Genomic DNA, 19,241 nt, shown 5'->3' with positions numbered 1-19,241 from the left:
CTGTAACAAAATCATTGGCGGCATCTTTATCAGCACTGGCTCCCTCTCCATGCCTCACAGCACTGTGAATGCCAGTCCTCTTCTTAAAATTATCAAACCAGCCATGGCTGGCTTTAAACACTTCACTTTCTTGGCTCGTTCCTGCCTTGTTTTTCAAAAGATCGGCATGCATCAGTTTTGCCTTTTTGCAAATCATTGCCTCCGATACTCTATCGCCAGCACACTGTTTTTCTGTTATCCAGATCAAAAGCAATTTCTCGACATGCTCTAATGTCCCTAATCTTTGTTTGGTAATTGATTTCACCCCCTTCACAATGTTAGCAGATTTAATAACGTCTTTGTTTTTCACAATCGTAGATACTGTCATTCTCGACATATGGTATGCAGCAGCCAAGTCCCGGATATGCATGCCACCTTCATACTTTTCAACAATCTCTTTTTTCACCTCAATGGTGATCCTAACCATTTTCTTCGTTGCTTGGCTCTTCTCGTTAACTTTCTTAGAACTCATGGTTAATGAATTTACAAAAAATTTATGCGAAAAAACACAAAATCATGTGAAAATTCACAGAGAGTTATAGTGTGGGCTGTTCACTGAATGGTAGAAACTGTCGTACTGACGCTCGTGGGCAGTCGTGGGAGAGATGCCAGATCTTACCCCTCTCCAAAAACCGAATAAAACCGATCGAGGACGTAAGCGTGCACCGTGTGTGCATACGTCCTCGGTCGGTTTTATTTGGAAAGCCGAGTGAGGATGGGCGCGTGTACTTTGCTAGCATTCATCCTTGGTCAGCTTTTATTTGGTTTTTGGAGAGGGGGTAAGATCTGGCATCTCTGAATCGTGGCTTTGTCTCGAGAGAGGTAAACAAGGATAGCGCGTGGTGTCGTGACTCATTTTGACCCACGCAAGTTGTATTCCAAACAAAAGTATGGAATATGACTCGTGTATTCCATACCTTTTTGTAAACGTATACCAAACAAAATTTTACGTATATTTGGTAAACGTATACAAAACAAAACTTTTTGCATCTAAACAGGACGTATATCAAGTTGGACTTATTCCAAAGCGGACGTATACCGAGGTACCACTATATATGTTATATATAGGGGTCTGCAAACTGTTTTGATATTTGAAGGGATCCGTGAACTTTTTTTGATTTTTGAAAGGGTCAGTAGATCTCAGTAGTTTAGGAACCACTGCACTAGTGGTTTTCCTCAGCCCTTTTAAACCTGTTAATGACATCAGCAAGAATCCTTGCACTACCTCTGTTCATGAGTATACCATCTTTTCTTGGGCAGGCTACTTGATAAAAATGTGCTCTCAAAAGACTTGCAGAGTCTCTCAAGCCTAGGGTTAATCAACAAAGCTCACATCATAAAATTCCTACCATCATGCTTGAGTAGGATTACAGATATGTTTACATTTTGTCCTAACTCAATATGTTTTCAACGTGACCTTCAGTTTGTTTGTGATTAATAACTTTAGTAATCACTTATTCATGTAAACAAAACCCCTTGAGAACTGACAACTGGTTAGTTACATCATCAACACGCAGACATTCTGGTTCTGGTTCTGTTTTACCTATCTTTATTACAAAATATTAAAAGTAACTCACTGGATATATTAAATTCTTGACAATTTTTTGATTATATAATTCAAAATGGCTGATGCATAATTTTCAAGAATAATGAATATATATTTAATTTATTTTAAAATATGTTTTATCTTCTGTCCATTCAGATGAACTGTTATCGTGATTTATATTTGTAAAAGTTTTGTTTCTTACCCAGTATTGTTTCTTTCTGCAGTTATGAAGGCCACTGTAATCTTGTCTGTATGCTGCTTTGCATTACTCCAAGGAGGAGATGCCAGGAACTTTTATGAAATTATTCTAAAAAATCATGGTTATGAAGGTATTTTAGTTGCAATCAATAAAGATATTGAAGAGAATGCTGCATTACTGAATGATATAAAGGTTAGTTAAAATATTGCATTTTTAGTAGTGTAATGTTTTTTTTCCCAGATGAAATCTTATGTATTTTATATAGTTATAAATAGAAATGTAAAATTCTTAAGGCAAGAGAATTCTGACACAGTTGCTAATGTAAAGATTTATTCTTCAAAAGTTAACTAAGTCTTTGAAATTATAAGAAGAAAATTTTGATAGTACTTTACACGCTTTTGTTAGCGTTCCACATAATAGGCCATTATACAAATTGAAGCCTCATGGCATTAAGGGCAAGTTACTGCTCTTTGTACACTAATGCTATCAATGGAGTCCCCCAGGGTTCAGTGCTGGGCCCATTGTTGTTTTCTGTATTTATTAATGATACTGATGAAGGTATATTGGGCTTAACATTTAAGTTTCCAGATGATACAAAGGTTGGCATGGTGGTTAATGACAGCAATGAAGGTATGCTACTGCAACAAGAGCTAATAAAATCAGGCAGTTGGGCTGAGAAATGACAACTGAGGTTTAACATTGACAGATGCAAAGTACTATGGGTAGCAGTAATCCCAAATTAATGTACCACGTGGCACTAAAATTCGGGTAGTGAAAAATGAAAAGACCTGGGGGTTATTTTTCAGTCAGATATGAAGTTCTTGGAGCAGTGTGGACAGGCTGTCAAGAACAGCACATGGGTTTTGTCAATGTTATACAGAAATTTTGATAGCAGGGATCAGGTGATTATTCCATTGTATAAGGCAATGGTCAGGCCACATCTTGATAACTGCATACAGGTCTGGAAGCCTTGTTTCAGGAAGGATGTCAAGCTGCTGGAGCAGGTACAGAGAAGAGCAATGAGATTGGTGAGGGAAACAGAGATACTCTCACCAAGAAAGGCTTCATTCTGCAAACTGCAGCATCTGGAGACTAGGCACCTACAAGGTGATCTGATTGAGGTGTTAAGGCTTTGAATGGATGGAGCATAAATTTAAATTGAGGAAGGATGGTTGCAGAATAGCTGTGCAGAAGGTTGCCATTAGCCACCACCAGTTGGATTATTGCTGGAAGAAACTTTCATCCAATGATGTGGAAGTGGATAGCCAAAATAAATTCATGGTAAAACTAGAAAAACTGTTGGAGGGGATGTATAGATGAAATGAGATGGTTTTTTTTGGCTGATGCTGTATAAGCTTGCTTTCTTACATCAATTACCACTACTAATACTACTTTTTGAAAGAAGTTCATTACCAGTTATCATTACGTACAGTCACAATTATTAAGCTTGCCACCTGCACTCACTGCCATGTGCAACCTCTCAGTAGTCACTCTCTTGAGTGTTCTAAATGAGTAATTCCCAACCAACCATGATGTACATATCAACATGCACCATGTGTTATGTTGCTACATGTATGTTTAGCAATTTGTCGAAATGATGTGATAAAGAGCTTAACATATGTAGCATTTGCCAGCAGAAAAAGTAAAAAAAAAAAGAAATGAAAACAAATCTACTTTCTTATTTTATCTTATAGTGCTATTCTTCTGAGACCGAGCACATCACTGACTTTTTGAACTATTCCATAGTTCAAATGTCAAGGGTTTAAACACCTCCAGATCTCCCCGAAGGTGCCTGCTGCAATTTGCAGAACTGAAACATTTCTAGGTAAGTGCACCTTTGTGTTCCCTTAACCAATCTAGTTGCCCTTCTCTACACATGTTCCAGCAGATCTACATCCTTCCTAAAGTGAGGCTTCGAGACCTGTATACAGTACTCAAGGTGCGACCTAACCATGGTCTTATGCACAATGTGGTCACAAAGGGACTGGATGCAAAAAATAATTTTGATATCATATACCTGGATGGTGAAGGTAAAGGAAGCCAACATGAGAACAACGAGAAATGTCGGATAACTTATGCGGAAAATTAGTTTCCCAATACGGCACTCTAGCGTTGCTCACTCTGTAAACAGACAGTAGGTGTTATCGGTCTGGAGCAGAAGTCAAGAACAATATATTGATTGACAGTTAGGCGTGGCAAACGATGTGCTGATTGCTACATGAACACAACAACATTGGCTTAGTATCACTCAGAAGAACTAATGATCACTTGCCTCAATGGTAACTTGCCCTAATGAACGCTTTCCATAATGGTGAAAAAAGGTCAGGTTACCTCCACTTGAATCCCATGGGAGCTTGAACCCCTCCCAAAATGGAAGGGGTAACATAACCTAACCTTTTTTCTTTACAATCATGGGTGGACCAGCACATAAATTGTTTATTAACAAAATATTAATTTTTTATTACTGTACTTTTATTTTTAAAGACACTCGTGCAGATACACACATATCATAAAGTCAGTCAATAGCTCAATAGCTATTCACTATATATATATTTAAAGAATCTTTCTTTCTTTTTCTATTATTTAATAACCTAACGTTTAAGGTTAGGTCACGAAATATAAGGAAACCTTTTCTATTATTTCCTACCTCCCATTTAAGGTCAGGGTTAAGAAATATAATGAAAAATAAAGAAACCTTTTCCTTTTTTCGTAACCAAACCTAAATCAACAATATAGTAAAAACACTCATGAACTCCAAAAATCTACTTTTAATAATGAGAAAAAAAACATAATGAAGAACATAAAAATGAACGGAATGAAACTTTTATTAATTTAGTTTTCATCAAAAACTCAACCAACATTTTATTTTCCTTACAAATTTCTTCCATCTTTAAAAGAATCATTGCTATTACCTGTTTACCATTCATCACAAAACTATTATGCACTGTTCTTTACTTATAAATATGCATTATAATGCCAGACAATGACTACACAATAGCTTGTTGTCTGTTGTACCCATCACCGATCATTACATAATTTGCCACGCCTCCCTGTCAATCAATATTACTTCTCGATTTCAGTTCCAGACTGATAACACCTACCATCTGTTTACCGAGCGAGCAGTGCTAGAGTCCGGTGTCAGGAAACTAATTTTCCACATCAGTTATCTGACGTTTCTTGTCATTCTCATGTTGGCTTTCTTTACCTTAGCCACTTGGATTTCAGGAAAGCTTTTGATACTGTTGCACATGGAAGACTGCTGTACAAATTGGAGTGGTATGGCATTAAGGGCAAGCTGCTGCAATTGATAAAGGGATGGTTGAGTGGGAGACAGCAGAGAGTGGTAATAAAGGGACACTGCTCTATGTGGACTAATGTTATTAGTGGAGTCCCCCAGGATTTAGTGCTGGGCTCATTGTTGTTTTGTGTATTTATCAATGATATCGATGAAGTTGTATCAAACTTAATATCCAAGTTTGCAGATGATACAAAGGTTGGCAGGGTTGTTAGTGACACTAAAGACAGTATGCTACTGCAACAGGATCTAAAAAAGTTAGGCAGATGGACTGAGAAGTGGCAACTGAAGTTTAACATTGACAAATGCAAAGTACTGCATATGGGTAACAGTAACCCAAGAGAAACGTACCAACTCTGTGGTGCTACACTCAGGGATGTGGAACATGAAAAAGACCTGGAGTTAATTGTGCAGTCAGATATGAAGTTCTCTGAGCAGTGCAGACGGGCTGCCAGAGCAGGTCATGGAGTTTTGTCAACAATTTATAGGGATTTTGCTATCAGTGACAAGGAGGTGGGGCCCTCCTTGCCAGGTGGGAAGGAGCAGAAGTGCGTAGCACACACTTCTTGATTAGACCGGGGTTCGAGCCCGTGACCACCAAATACAGAGGATGCGGGAACGACCACCACATATCCCCGGAGCAATATAGCCTTAGTTGCTAATGCTCCTAAAAACCAAATAACAAACAAACAAGGAGGTGATTATCCCTTTGTATAAGGCAATGGTCAGGCCACACCTTGAGTACTGTATACAGGTCTGGAGGCCTCATTTTAGGAAGGATGTAGAGCTGCTGGAACAAGTACAGAGAAGGGCAACAAGATTGAGAGAAACAAAGGGGTGTGCTTATGAAGAAAGGCTTAAGTTCTGAGATGCTTAGTTTCCAGATGCTGCAACTTGCAGCATCTTTGAGACTAGGCACCTGCGAGGGGATCTGATTGAAGTGATGGTTTGAGCAGGATCAATGCTGACTGGATACTTTTGCTTGCTCAGACTAAGAACCTGAGGGGGCATAGATTCAAATTGAGGAAAGACAGTTGTAGAATAGATGTGTGGAAGTTTGCCTTTAGCCAACGAGTAGTTGATTGCTGGAACAGACTTCATCTGTTGTTGTGGAAGTTAGCATTAGCATTAGCATTAGCATTAGTAGAGGCATTTGATGCAAGAAAGCAAGCTTATGCAGCATCAGCCAAAAAAAAAAAAAAAAACCCACTTCCACTTCACCCCTCTGTTCGTTCAAAATACCTGTCCAGCTGAGCCTTAAACTTATTTAGGCTATCAACCTCCACCACAAGGGATGGCAGTCTGTTCCACCAACCAACCACCCGCTGGCTAAAGGCAAATTTCCGCACGTCTATCCTCCATCTGTCTTTCCTCAATTTGAATTTATGCCCTCTCAGGTGATTTTTCTGAGCTAGAGGAAGAATCCCATCAGCATTGAGCATGCTTAACCCATTCAAGGCTTTATACACCTCTATCAGATCACCTCGCTGGTGCCTAGTCTCTAGACACTGTAATTTGCAAAACTTAAGCCTTTCTTCGTAAGAGCACCCCTTTGTTCCATTCACTAATCTTGTTGCCCTTCTCTGTACTCGTTCCAGCAGCTCTACATCCTTTTTGAAATGAGGCCTCCAGACCTGTGTACAGTACTCTAGGTGTGGCCTGACCATTGCCTTATACAAGGGAATAATCACCTCCTTATCCCTGCTGGAAAAATTCCTGTATATCATTGACAATACTCCATGAGCTACTCTTGCAGCCAGTCTGCACTGCTCAGAGAACTTCATATCTGCCTGCACAACCACCCCCAAGTCCCTTTCATTCTCTACCACTGTCAGTGTAGTACTACAGAGTTGATACGTTGCTCTGGGGTTGCTGTTTCCCATGTGTAGTACTTTACATTTGTCAATGTTAAACTTCATTTGCCACCTCTCAGCCCATCTGCTCAACCTTTCCAGATCCTGTTGCAGCAGCATAGTGTCAGTAGTGTCCTTGACAACCCTGCCAACCTTTGTATCATCTGCAAACTTGGACATTAAGCTTGATATACCATCATCAATATCATTTATAAATACAGAAAACAATAATGGACCCAACACTGAGCCCTGAGGGACTCCACTAATAACATTAGTCCACGATGAGCAGTGTCCATTGATTACCACTCTCTGTCTTCTCCCCCTCAACCACCCCTTTATCCATAGCAGCAATTTGCCTCCAACGTCACACTGCTCCAATTTGTGTAGCAGTCTTCCATGTGCAACAGTATCAAAAGCCTTTCTAAGATCCAAGTATATAATATCAAAGTTATTCCCTGCATCCAGTTCTTTTGTGACTGCATCATAGTATCCAATCAAGTTGGTCAGGCAAGACTTCCCCTTAACAAAACCATGCTGTGTCTGAGCTATAGCTGAAGTCTTGTCTAAATGATCCTGCAGTGCTTCTTTAACCAGTGCCTCCATTAATTTTCCTGGAACAGAAGTTAAGCTCACAGGTCTATAATTACTTGTGTCAGCCTTTGATCCTCCTTTGTGAATTGGGGTCACATTTGCACATTTCCAGTCTATGGGTACCTCCCCTGAGTCCAAGGAAGCTCTCATAATTATGGCTAAGGGTTTGCTTACTTCCTTTGCTGCCTCCTTTAATATAACTGGATAGATCCCATCCACCCCGGGTGCCTTTCTTGTGTTTATCTTCAACAGTTTCTCCTCCACTTTACTCCCAGTTATTTCAAGATTCTGTAGCTTACTACTAGAGTTGAATACACCTCTGGCATTCCCCTTGCTGAATAACTCCTCATGTGTGAATGTCGATGCAAAATATTCATTTAGTTTGTTAGCTACCTGAGCAGGATCATCAACAGTTGACCCATCAATATCAAGTGGACCAATCTGATTCATCCCCTTCCTTCTAGAGTTTACATAAGTAAAGAACTCTTTGCTGTTTTTCTTTGCATCCCTTGCCAAGGATTTCTCATAATCTGCCTTCGCCTGCCTAACCTCCTTTGTAACTTGGTTGCATATCAACTTGTATCTATCATAGGCTTCTATGTCATGTGTTAATTTGTAAGTATCCCATGCATTTTTCTTCTCTGCCATATGCCTCATTAGTTCATCTGACATCCATTTTGGCCTAAACCTTGAACAATATTTCTTAGTTGGTATGTAAAGCCTAGTAGCTTCCAAGATAAGTTCTTTGAATGCTTCCCATTTTGAATTTGCTGTTGGTAACATCATCAGTTGGTCCCACTGTATAGAATTTAAATACTGTCTCAGTCCATCGTAGTCGCCTTTACGGAAGCAATAACCCTTCCCTTTACCCCTAATGGTAGTTACCTCTTTCAGTAACTCCCACTTCAGCACACTGTGATCACTGCCACCTAGTGGTTCATTTATCTGCAGATTCTTAATGCATGAAGAATCACTGCTGATAATCAAATCAAGAGTATTACTCCCTCTAGTTGCCTCCCGAACATGCTGATGTAGAAAACAATCATCCAATAAATCCACAAAAGCCCTGCTAGTGTGTGAGTAACCAGCCCCCAAATTCCAGTCAATATCTGGGAAATTAAAATCTCCCATTATAAGACTCTCTGATTTACTGGCCCACTCTATTTCCCTGTACAGTTCCTTATTATACTCATCAGAGTCATTAGGCCTATAGCACACTCCTACTCTCAATTTTGATCTCCCAATGCTTATGTCACACCAAACTGACTCAACACTGCACTGTCCAGCAATGTCAACTGGCTTCACTTCCTTGGTTTTTATGTGTTTCTTAACTAATAGCATAACCCCTCCCCCCTTCCTATCCTGTCTATCCTTTCTGTAGACGTTGTACTCCCCAAATTGCAGTTCTACATCCCTTATATCTGTGTGACACCACGTCTCTGATATCCCAACAATATCTGCCTTTGATGTTTTGAGCAATACCTCAAATTCATCAAATTTATTTACTAAACTCCTAGCATTGGTGTACACGCAAGTATACCTGCACCTGTTTCTATTCTTAGCTACCCTAACACAACCCATGTGTTTACTTGTACCGCAATGGCTCCCAGCAGTCTCTGAAATACCATGCATCTTGTTTTTCAGGCTTCTGCTTATTCTAATAGAAGCAGTGCAAGAATCTCTTTCACCTCTGCCAGTGGCTACTGTCAATCTATTGGTCTTTGTCTCCCCCCAAGCTAGCAGTTTTCCGACCCACCTAACACTGCCTCGATAGCATCAGCAAATATTCTTGCACCCTTTCTATTTAAGTGTATCCCATCCCTGTAGAAGCAATCTCTCCTGTTAACAAGTACAGTCCAGGCTGAAAAAAATTCTACCCCTTGAGCCTTGCACAATCTTTCCAGGGCCGAATTGATCGACAAGGCTCTCATCATATACTCCCTCCTATCGTGTCTGGGCAGAATTGCAGACACTTTCAAATTCAACCCTAATTCTCGGCTTTTGTTCAACAGTGACCTGTACTTGTTAAGTAATTCTGCCGGTCTCCTACTCTTAATATTATTAGTGCCAACGTGTACAACTATATCACCTTTTGTGCCCTTAAAAGATGATATTCGCTCTACAACGTCATCAACCTTTGCCCCTGGCAGACATACCCTGGTCCTGTTCCACCTATCTTTTTTACAAAGCATGTTCCCTGTTTCCCTGACAATAGAGTCACCAACAACTACTAGTTCCTTCGGGACCAGCGCATTCTGCCTTGGGGGTTGTCTCTGTGTCACGCGATGCCCAAGTGCAAGCTCTGGCGTTGATGTGGGCAGCTGAGAGCTTGATGGGCCCCTCAATTTAGTTTCTTCGAGGGCATCCACCCTGTCCTTCAAGCTCTCATATAGGCCCACAAGAACGCCGAGTTGTTGCCTGATATCGATACACTCCTTGCATCGAGCACACACAAAGACATCCCCCTTGGCAGTATCTTGTCCCGTACCCGATTGCTCTGCAAACATCAAGCAAACAGTGCATTTTATAAGGCTGTGAGTCAGAGGACAACTGCCCCCCTCAGTTCTGCTCTGAGCCACAGCGCTTCCATTAGCTTGAGCCTTTTGCTTTGCTGCTCTGGTCTGAGTCATGATTCTATTAATTTATTAATTAATTATAATTATGTTATGTTATTAATTATGTTAAATATAATTAATTATATTACGTTTGTAATCTAATTCGTTATATGTATTTATTTAAACGTACAATTTAACTGCTAACGAAGTTCAACTAACGCTATCTAGTACGGCATACAACTATCGTATCACAATGGCGGGAAATTTACGAACGGTAGCGGAAACCTTTACCGATACTTTTATGCAATTACAAGGCCGAGTAAAGAATAAATACACCAAGTTAATCAGAAAATCTCAAAATAATGTTATACTACTAAATTTAAATCAAAAGTTTTAGAAAAACAATAATTTCAAATCAATAAGTAAGAAAAATCCACTTAGCGGCTTGGAACACGACCGTCTCTAGTAGCCTCGTCAGCAGACATTTAAGCAGTTGATAGCTTAAATTAATTTAAGGCTGAACTAAACAAACATTTTGAATGACCGAATGGGTGAAATGGGAAGGTTTTTTTTGGCTGATGCTGTATAAGCTTGCTTTCTTGCATCATATGCCTGAACTAATGCTAATGCTATTGCAGTTACTTCAGGTCATTCTGCACTACCGTGAGTGTAATACTACACAGTTGATAAGTTACTCTGGAGTTACTGCTACCCATGTGCAGTTCCCTGCATATGTCAATGTTTAACTTTAACTGCCATCTCTTAGCCTGTTGATCCAATTTTCCCAGATCTTAGTTACAGTAGCTCACCCTGATGATTGTCATTAACCATCCTGCCAACCTTTGTATCATCTGAAAACTTAGACATTAAGCCTGATATACCTTCATTCATATCACTGAAAAATATTGAAAACAACAATGGATCCAGCACTGAACCCTGGGGAACTTCACTAATAAAATTAATCCATGAAGAGCAGTGCTTATTGATAACTACTCTCTGTCTTCATCGGGGCCTCCATAGCCAGGTGGGCAGGAGCAGCAGTACGTAGCACACGCTTCTTGATTAGACCAGGGTTCAAGCCCGTGACCCACAAATACAGAGGATGCAGAAAGGTCAGGGAATGACCACCGCATATCCTCGGAGCAATATGGCCTTAGTTGCTAATGCTCCTAAAAACCAAATAACAACATCTGTCTTCATCCACTTAACCATCCCTTTATCCATAGCAGTAACTTGCTTTTAATACCACATCGTTCCAGTTTGCACAACAGTCTTATGTGCAAGAGTATCAAAAGCCTTCCTGAAATCCAAGTATATAATGTCTAAATTATTTTTTGCATCCGGCTTGGTCATTGCATCATAATAACCTATTAAATTCATTAGACAAGACCGCCCCTTGACAGATCCATGCTGTGATTGAAGTATAATTGCACGCCTATCCAAATGGTTCTGCATTACTTCTTTAATCAGTGATTCTATTATTTCCACTGGAACAGCTAACAGGTCTGTAATTACTCATGTTGCCTTTTGACCCCACTTTATGAATTGGGGATATATTGCACTTGTCAGTCAGTAGGGATCTCCCCCAAATCAAAGGATGCTTTCGTAATTAACTAAATACATATAACAACTTAGATTAAAAACGTAACATAATTAATTAATACATAACTTGATACAGAAGTTATATAAAATTCTATATAATATTTGATACTGAAAAATATATATAGCGTTATAACTGTGTTGGGATACAAGTTTAAGGTTATAATTTTGTACTGAATTCGAAATTTTGTTGAAATTAAATCAAAATCATGACTCAGACCAGAGCAGCAAAGCAAAGGGCTCTAGCTAATGGGAGTGCTGTGGTTCAGAGGAGAACTGAAGGAGGCAGTTTCCCTCTGAATCACGGGCTTTTAAAATGCACTGCTTGCATGATGTTTGTGGAGCTCAGAGGAGAACTGAAGGAGGCAGTTGCCCTCTGAATCACGGGCTTTTAAAATGCACTGCTTGCGTGATGTTTGTGGAGCAATCGGGTACGGGACATGATATTGCCATGGGGGATGTCTTTGTGTGTGCGCAATGCAAGGAGTGTAAGAAATCAGGCGAGAACTCAGCGTTGTTATGGGCCTATATGAGAGCTTGAAGGACAGGGTGGATGCCCTCGAAGGATCTAAAGGGAGGGGCCCATCAAGCTCTGAGCTGCCCACATTAACGCCAGAGCTTGCACTTGGTCATCACGCAACACAGCGGCAATCCACAAGGCAGAATGCACTGATCCCACAGGAACTAGTAGTTGTTGGTGACTCTATTGTCAGGGAAACGGGGAACATGCTTTTTTTTTTTTTTTCTTTTGGTAGTTGTTGGTGCATCGGCTTCTGTGGTCATAGTGCACCTTCCAAGGTTTTTGCAGTACTTTGATCAAACCCGAGGCGGGATTCGAACCCGTGACCTTTGGGTTGCTAGGCAGGCACTTTACCCACCTAGCTAGCCCGGTCGGCACATGCTTGTGCCGACCGGGCTAGCTAGGGCTTTTGTGCGAAGGGCACAAAAGTTGATATAGTCGTACACATTGGCGCTAATGATATTAAGAGGAAGAGACTGGCAGAATTACTTAACAGGTACAGGTCACTGTTGAAAAAAAGCCGTGAATTAGGGTTGAATTTGAAAGTGTCTGCAATTCTGCCCAGACACGATAGGAGGGAGTATATGATGAGAGCCTTGTCGATCAATTCGGCCCTGGAAAGATTATGCAAGGCTCAAGGGGTAGAATTTTTTCAGCCTGGTCTATACTTGTTAACAGAAGGGACTTCTTCTACAGGGATGGGATACACTTAAATAGAAAGGGTGCAAGAATATTTGCTGATGCTATCGAGGCAGTGTAAGGTGGGTCGGAAAACTGCTAGCTTGGGGGGATACAAGGACTAATAGATTAACATTAGCTACTGGCAGAGGTGAAAGTGATTCTTGCACTGCTTCTATTGGAATGAGCAGAAGCCTGTAAAACAAGATGCAGGATATTTCAGAGACTGTGGGGGTCATTGCGGTACAAGTAAACACATGGGTTGTGTTAGGATAGCTAAGAAAAAGAACAGGTACATGTATACTTGAGGTTACACCAATTCTAGGAGTTTGGTAAATAAATTTGATGAATTTGAGGTATTGCTCAAAGCATCAAAGGTGGATATTGTTGGGATATCAGAGACGTGGTGTCACACAGATATAAGGAATGCAGAACTGGAATTTGGGGAGTACGTCTACAGAAAGGATAGACAGGATAGAAGGGAGGAGGGGTTATGCTATTAGTTAAGAAACACATAAAATCCAAGGAAGTGAAGCCAGTCGACATCGATGGACAGTGCAGTGTCGAGTCAGTTTGGTGTGACCTAAGCATTGGGAGATCAAAATTCAGAGTAGTAGGGTGCCATAGGCCTAATGACTCTGATGAGTATAATAAGAAACTGTACAGGGAAATAGTGGGCCAGTAAATCAGAGAGTCTTATAATGGGGAAATTTTAATTTCCCAGATATTGACTGGAATTTGTGGGTTGGTCACTCACACACTGCCTCGATAGCCTTAGCAAATATTCTAGCACCCTTTCTATTTAAGTGTATCCCATCCCTGTAGAAGCAGTCCCTTCCGTTAACAAGTACAGACCAGGCTGAAAAAAATTCTACCCCTTGAGCCTTGCATATTCTTTCCAGGGCCGAATTGATCGTTAAGGATCAAGCATCCAATAAATCCACAAAAGCAAGGCTTTTGTGGATTTATTGGATGATTGTTTTCTACATCAGCATGTTCGGGAAGCAACTAGAGGAAGTATTACTCTTGATTTGATTATCAGTAGTGATTCTTCATGCATTAAGGATCTGCAGATAGAGGAACCACTAGGCTTTACATACCAACTAAGAAATATTATTCAAGGTTTATGCCTAAATGGATGTCAGATGAACTAATGAGACATATGGCAGAGAAGAAAAATGCATGGGATACATATAAATTAACACGTGACACAGAAGCCTATGATAGATATAAGTTGATCTGTAACCAAGTTAGAAAGGAGGTTAGGCAGGCAAAGGCAGATTACGAGAAATCCTTGGCAAAGGATGCGAAGAAAAACAGCAAAGAGTTCTTTACTCATGTAAACTCTAGAAGGAAGAGGATGAATCAGATTGGTCCACTTGATATCGATGGCTCAACTGTTAATGATCCTGCTCAGGTAGCTAACAAACTAAATGAATATTTTGCATCGACATTCACATATGAGGAGTTATTCAGTGAAGGGAATGCCAGAGGTGTATTCAACTCTGGCAGTAAGCTATATAATCTTGTAATAACTGAGACTAAAGTGGAGGGAAAATTGTTGAAGATAAATACAAGAAAGGCACCTGGGGTGGATGGGGTCTATCCAGTTATATTAAAGGAGGCAGCAAAGGAAGTAAGCAAACCCTTAGCCATAATTATGAGAGCTTCCTTGGACTCAGAGGAGGTACCCATAAACTGGAGATGTGCAAATGTGACCCCAATTCACAAAGGAGGATCAAAGGCTGAAACAAGTAATTATAGACCTGTGAGTTTAATTTCTGTTCTAGGAAAATTAATGGAGGCACTGGTAAAAGAAACACTGCAGGATCATCTAGACAGGACTTCAGTTATAGCTCAGACACAGCATGGTTTTGTTAAGGGGAAGTCTTGCCTGATCAATTTGATTGGATACTATGATGCAGATACAAAAGAACTGGATGCAGGGAATAACTTTGATATTATATACTTGCATCTTAGAAAGGCTTTTGATACTGTTGCACATGGAAGACTGCTGCACAAATTGGAGCAGTGTGGCATTGGAGGCAAATTGCTGCTATGGATAAAGGGGTAGTTGAGGAGGAGAAGACAGAGAGTTGCAATCAACGGACACTGCTCATTGTGGACTAATGTTATTAGTGGAGTCCTTCAGTGTTGGGTCCATTATTGTTTTCTGTATTTATAAATAATATTGATGATGGTATATCAAGCTTAATGTCTAAGTTTGCAGACGATACAAAGGTTGGCAGGGTTGTTAAGGACACTACTGACGCTATGCTGCTGCAACAGGATCTGGAAAGGTTGAGCAGATGGGCTGAGAGGTGGCAAATGAAGTTTAACATTGACAAATGTAAAGTACTACATATGAGAAACAGTAACCCCAGAGCATCGTATCAACTCTGTGGTACTACACTGACAGTGTTAGAGAATGAAAAGGACCTGTGGGGTAATTATGCAGTCAGATATGAAGTTTTCTGAGCAGTGAAGATGGGCTGCAAGAGTAGCTCATGGTGTCTTGTCAATGATATACAGGAATTTTTCTAGCAGGGATAAGGAGGTGATTATTCCCTTGTATAAGGCAATGGTCAGGCCACACCTAGAGTACTGTATACAGGTCTGGAGGCCTCATTTCAAGAAGGATGTAGAGCTGCTGGAACGAGTACAGGGAAGGGCAGCAAGATTAGTTAATGGAACAAAGGGTTGCTCTTATGAAGAAAGGCTTAAGTTTTGCAAATTACGGTGTCTGGAGACTAGGCACCGGCGAGGTGATCTGATAGAGGTGGATAAAGCCTTGAATGGTTTGAGCATGCTCAATGCTGATGGGATTCTGCCTCTTGCTCAGAATAATCACCTGAGAGGGCATTAATTCAAATTGAGGAAAGACAGATGTAGGATAGATGTGCAGAAATTTGTCTTTAGCCACTGGGTAGTTGGTTGGTGGAACAGACTTCCATCCTTTGTTGTGGAAGTTGATAGCCTAAAGAAATTCAAGGCTCAGCTGGACAGGTATTTTGAACGAACGGAGGGGTGGAGTGGAAGTGGCTTTTTTTTTTTTGGCTGATGCTGCATAAGCTTGCTTTCTTGCATCATGTGCCTCTACTAATGCTAATTATGGCTAAAGGTTTGCTTACCTCCTTTAATATAATTGGATAGATTCTAACCAATCCAATCGCTTTTTTATGTCCATCCTCAGCAGTTTCTCCTCCAATTTCCTTTCAGTTATCACAAGGTCATTTAGCTCCTCGTTAAGAGTTTAATAGAATTTTGGCAACCCCTACCCCTCTTCATCCAATGTATATCTATTGTATAATAAGTTGTGTATGCTTAATATCTTTAGTCCCCACATGAATAATAATGCTCTCTTTACCTCCCTTAAAATCTGAAAATCTGTTGGTAACATCATCATTTGTTGCTCCTGGCAAGCACTCTTTTTTCTTGTCCACCTATCTTTATTACAAAAAATGTTACCCATTTCCCTGACAATAGAATCTCCCTATAAAACTAGACCACCTTCAATTACAACAATATGCACTTGACTAATTTTTTTTCTGGGACCTGAATGAGTGGTTCATCATGTAACAAATGTAACAGGAGCTGACGAGCTCCTGTTACATTTGTTTCTTGTATTGACAGGGCCAGCACTATGGGGTGCGCAAGTGAGGCACTTGCCACAGGCACTGCCTAAAATAAGAGTTGCTAGATGCACTATTGCATATATATGCATGTTAAGATACGATATGAATTAGGTGCCGTTACATGGTTTTGCCTCAGGTGCTACAAACACTAGTGCCAGCCATGCATGCTCATGTTAGTTTATGTACATGAATAAACTTTTTAATAAAATTAAGATTTGTTTTGATTTGATCACAAAAATAAGCGTTTGCTTTTAGTTTTGAATTCCAAAACTTTTACATGTCATAATGTTGACGTTTTTCAATATTCCAAAAGTGGCACACTGGATGTATTCTCTCAAACATAGGTGGAAGAAAATATATTACCTGTCATCCAGTAGCAAAACTACAATAGGGCAGCTGGGAAAGTGTCCCAGAGCTCATACTTCATAGGCAGCCTGCAAAGTGGAACAAAAAATGAATAATTTCAGCACAATGGCTCTTTGTATTTGTCACTTTTTTTTGTGAGGAATACAAAGCCATTGTACTGTAATTATTAATTTTATTACCGTATTAAAAAAGAAAAAAAATTTCTTGTTATATTCGAACACAGCCACCAGGTCAGAAGAGTTTATAATAAATCATGAATACAATCGTTAATTGTATTTTGCAGTCACGCAGGCTTGAACCACAGTCCCTCAAAATTACATGTGCCTACTGCACCTCAGTGAGATTAAAAGTTATAACGGTAACAATATATTTTTGGGATTTTACACTTCATGTGGTTAAATCATTATTAGGAGTCATACATTCCTCAGATAAATTTATTACTCACTGTTGTTCCTGCAGTCACTTTAGTTTCCTCCTACCTTCAAAGAAATTTATGCCAAACATAGTTAATATATATAACTACTACTAGCATACCCAGTAATTCGCCAAAAAATTATGGAATAAATACTTCTTGTTGAGACCAGTCTTGAGGATGGGGTGCAATACCTCAGACCTAGCCTGAAAAGGGTTCCAAATCCAAAGGGGATGGCCGCTTAATCCACACTAGGAGAACTCCTCCATGCTGTATTGTTCTACTTTGTATCACATTTTTATTAAATTTGACACTGTATAAATTACTAATGGGTTCCACCTCAAAAGTCTGTTCATTTAGTTGACTGTTTCAAACATTTTCCCCATAGGAACAATTTAGCCCCAGGGGCTCACATCTGGTGAGTATGGGCGTGGCACACCCAGGGTCCTGAGCTGGATATCATCATTCTTCTCTTTCTTGATGATTCATTTCTACTTATTTCTTTCTCTCTCTCTCTCTCTCTCTCTCTCTCAGGGTAACTCGGAAATTTTTTTTTGCTGGTGCAGCATAAGCCTCAGGCTTCCTTGCACCATATGGCTAATAATAATAATAATAATGTTATAAGTTGTGGTTAGTTCCTCTGAGTAGCCCATAGAAGCCTATTTATCCATAGTGTAGCTATAATAAACAGTAGAAATCAATAAGTTTGAAATTAGAAAATCAAAGAGCTATGAAAATGTGAGAAATATATGTACTGTTATGCATACAATTTTTTAATTTCCTTGAATATGGTATGTAGGCAAAGATTTCATAAAGGTTTTACTGAGCAACCTTTTCTGCCCCAAAGCCCATTTCTAGAGACTAAATGACACTTAAGCATTCTTTATTTAAAAATTTTTATTATTAAAACAAGAAAATTTATTTATTCATTGTTTCTTTTCTCTTTTGAAATCTGCCTTAGAAAATGTCTTCTAACATTTATATATATAACATTAGTTAGTGCATTTGCATCATTACTACATGTCTGAATTTTTTAGGCAAACCAAAGTTTGTACATTGGTATCATTATTGTAACATCTCATATTGTGAAATCCTTCACAAATTGCTCTCCTTATATTTTAAATAAGTGACACTTCCCCATTAGAGAAGATTACTGTTATTTCTTTTCTGTCGAGCACTGCCATTCAGAAAGCACTGTTTCAAAGCTATTTGGTTTCTCTTAAGTGAGTGTTTAGGTACCCGGATGTATAAGGGTTGACAATCCAGTTGTGACTTATTTACACATTAGGAGAGATGCCAAAGGGTGTACTTCTTAGACTAATAATATTTTAGGGCAGAAACTCTCAAACTCTGACATTAGTTAGTAATTTGCATCATTACTAAATAGCTGAATTTTTTTAGACAAAGCAAAATTTGTATATTGGCATCATTTTTGTAACATCTCATATTGTGAAATCCTTCACAATGAGTTGCCTTCAAGGATTGTCACCCCTTGTACCTCTGAGTACTCAGTGATGAGAAGCCAAATAGCTTTGTAATAGTGCTGTCTGAGTGCTGGTACTCAACTGAAAATAAGTAACAGTAGTCTTCTAGAGAAGACTATGGTTCCTTATTTTGGGAAAGTGTTACTTATTTGAAGTATAAGGAGGGCAACTCATTGTGAATGATTTCACAATATGTGATGTTACAATAATGATGCAAATGTACAAACTTTGGTTTGTCTAAAAAATCAGCTATGTAGTAATGATACAAATGCATTAACTAATGTCATAGTTTGAGGCTTTCTGCCCAAAAATATTATTATTCATTTATATATAATTCCAGCTAAACTTATTTTTAAATGCTCATTATATTGATCTTGATTTCACTGTTTAGATAAAAAAAAAAACATACAAAGCATCAAAGGTCAGTGTCATTAAAAGTACTTGAAAATATTTGCATATTTTTGATGGG

General features: G+C 39.4%; 1 protein-coding gene across 1 annotated transcript in view; it reads left to right on the top strand.

The window, feature by feature from the left end:
• Positions 1-644: 644 nt before the first annotated feature.
• The window catches only part of LOC150088768 (calcium-activated chloride channel regulator 1-like), a 179,671-nt gene continuing 161,074 nt past the window's right edge, over positions 645-19,241 (top strand). The window contains exons 1-2 of the mRNA XM_090370317.1: positions 645-693; positions 1,810-1,976. Coding sequence (XP_090226443.1) covers positions 645-693; positions 1,810-1,976 — 216 coding nt within the window. The remainder of the gene's footprint in view (positions 694-1,809; positions 1,977-19,241) is intronic.

Source organism: Mastigoproctus giganteus, chromosome 3 (assembly GCF_048544385.1).
Source record: "Mastigoproctus giganteus isolate SK-2022 chromosome 3, ASM4854438v1, whole genome shotgun sequence".
Taxonomy (NCBI): Eukaryota; Metazoa; Arthropoda; class Arachnida; order Uropygi; family Thelyphonidae; genus Mastigoproctus; species Mastigoproctus giganteus.
Note: the sequence above shows the minus strand (reverse complement) of the source record. Positions and strands in the feature narration are given on the sequence as shown.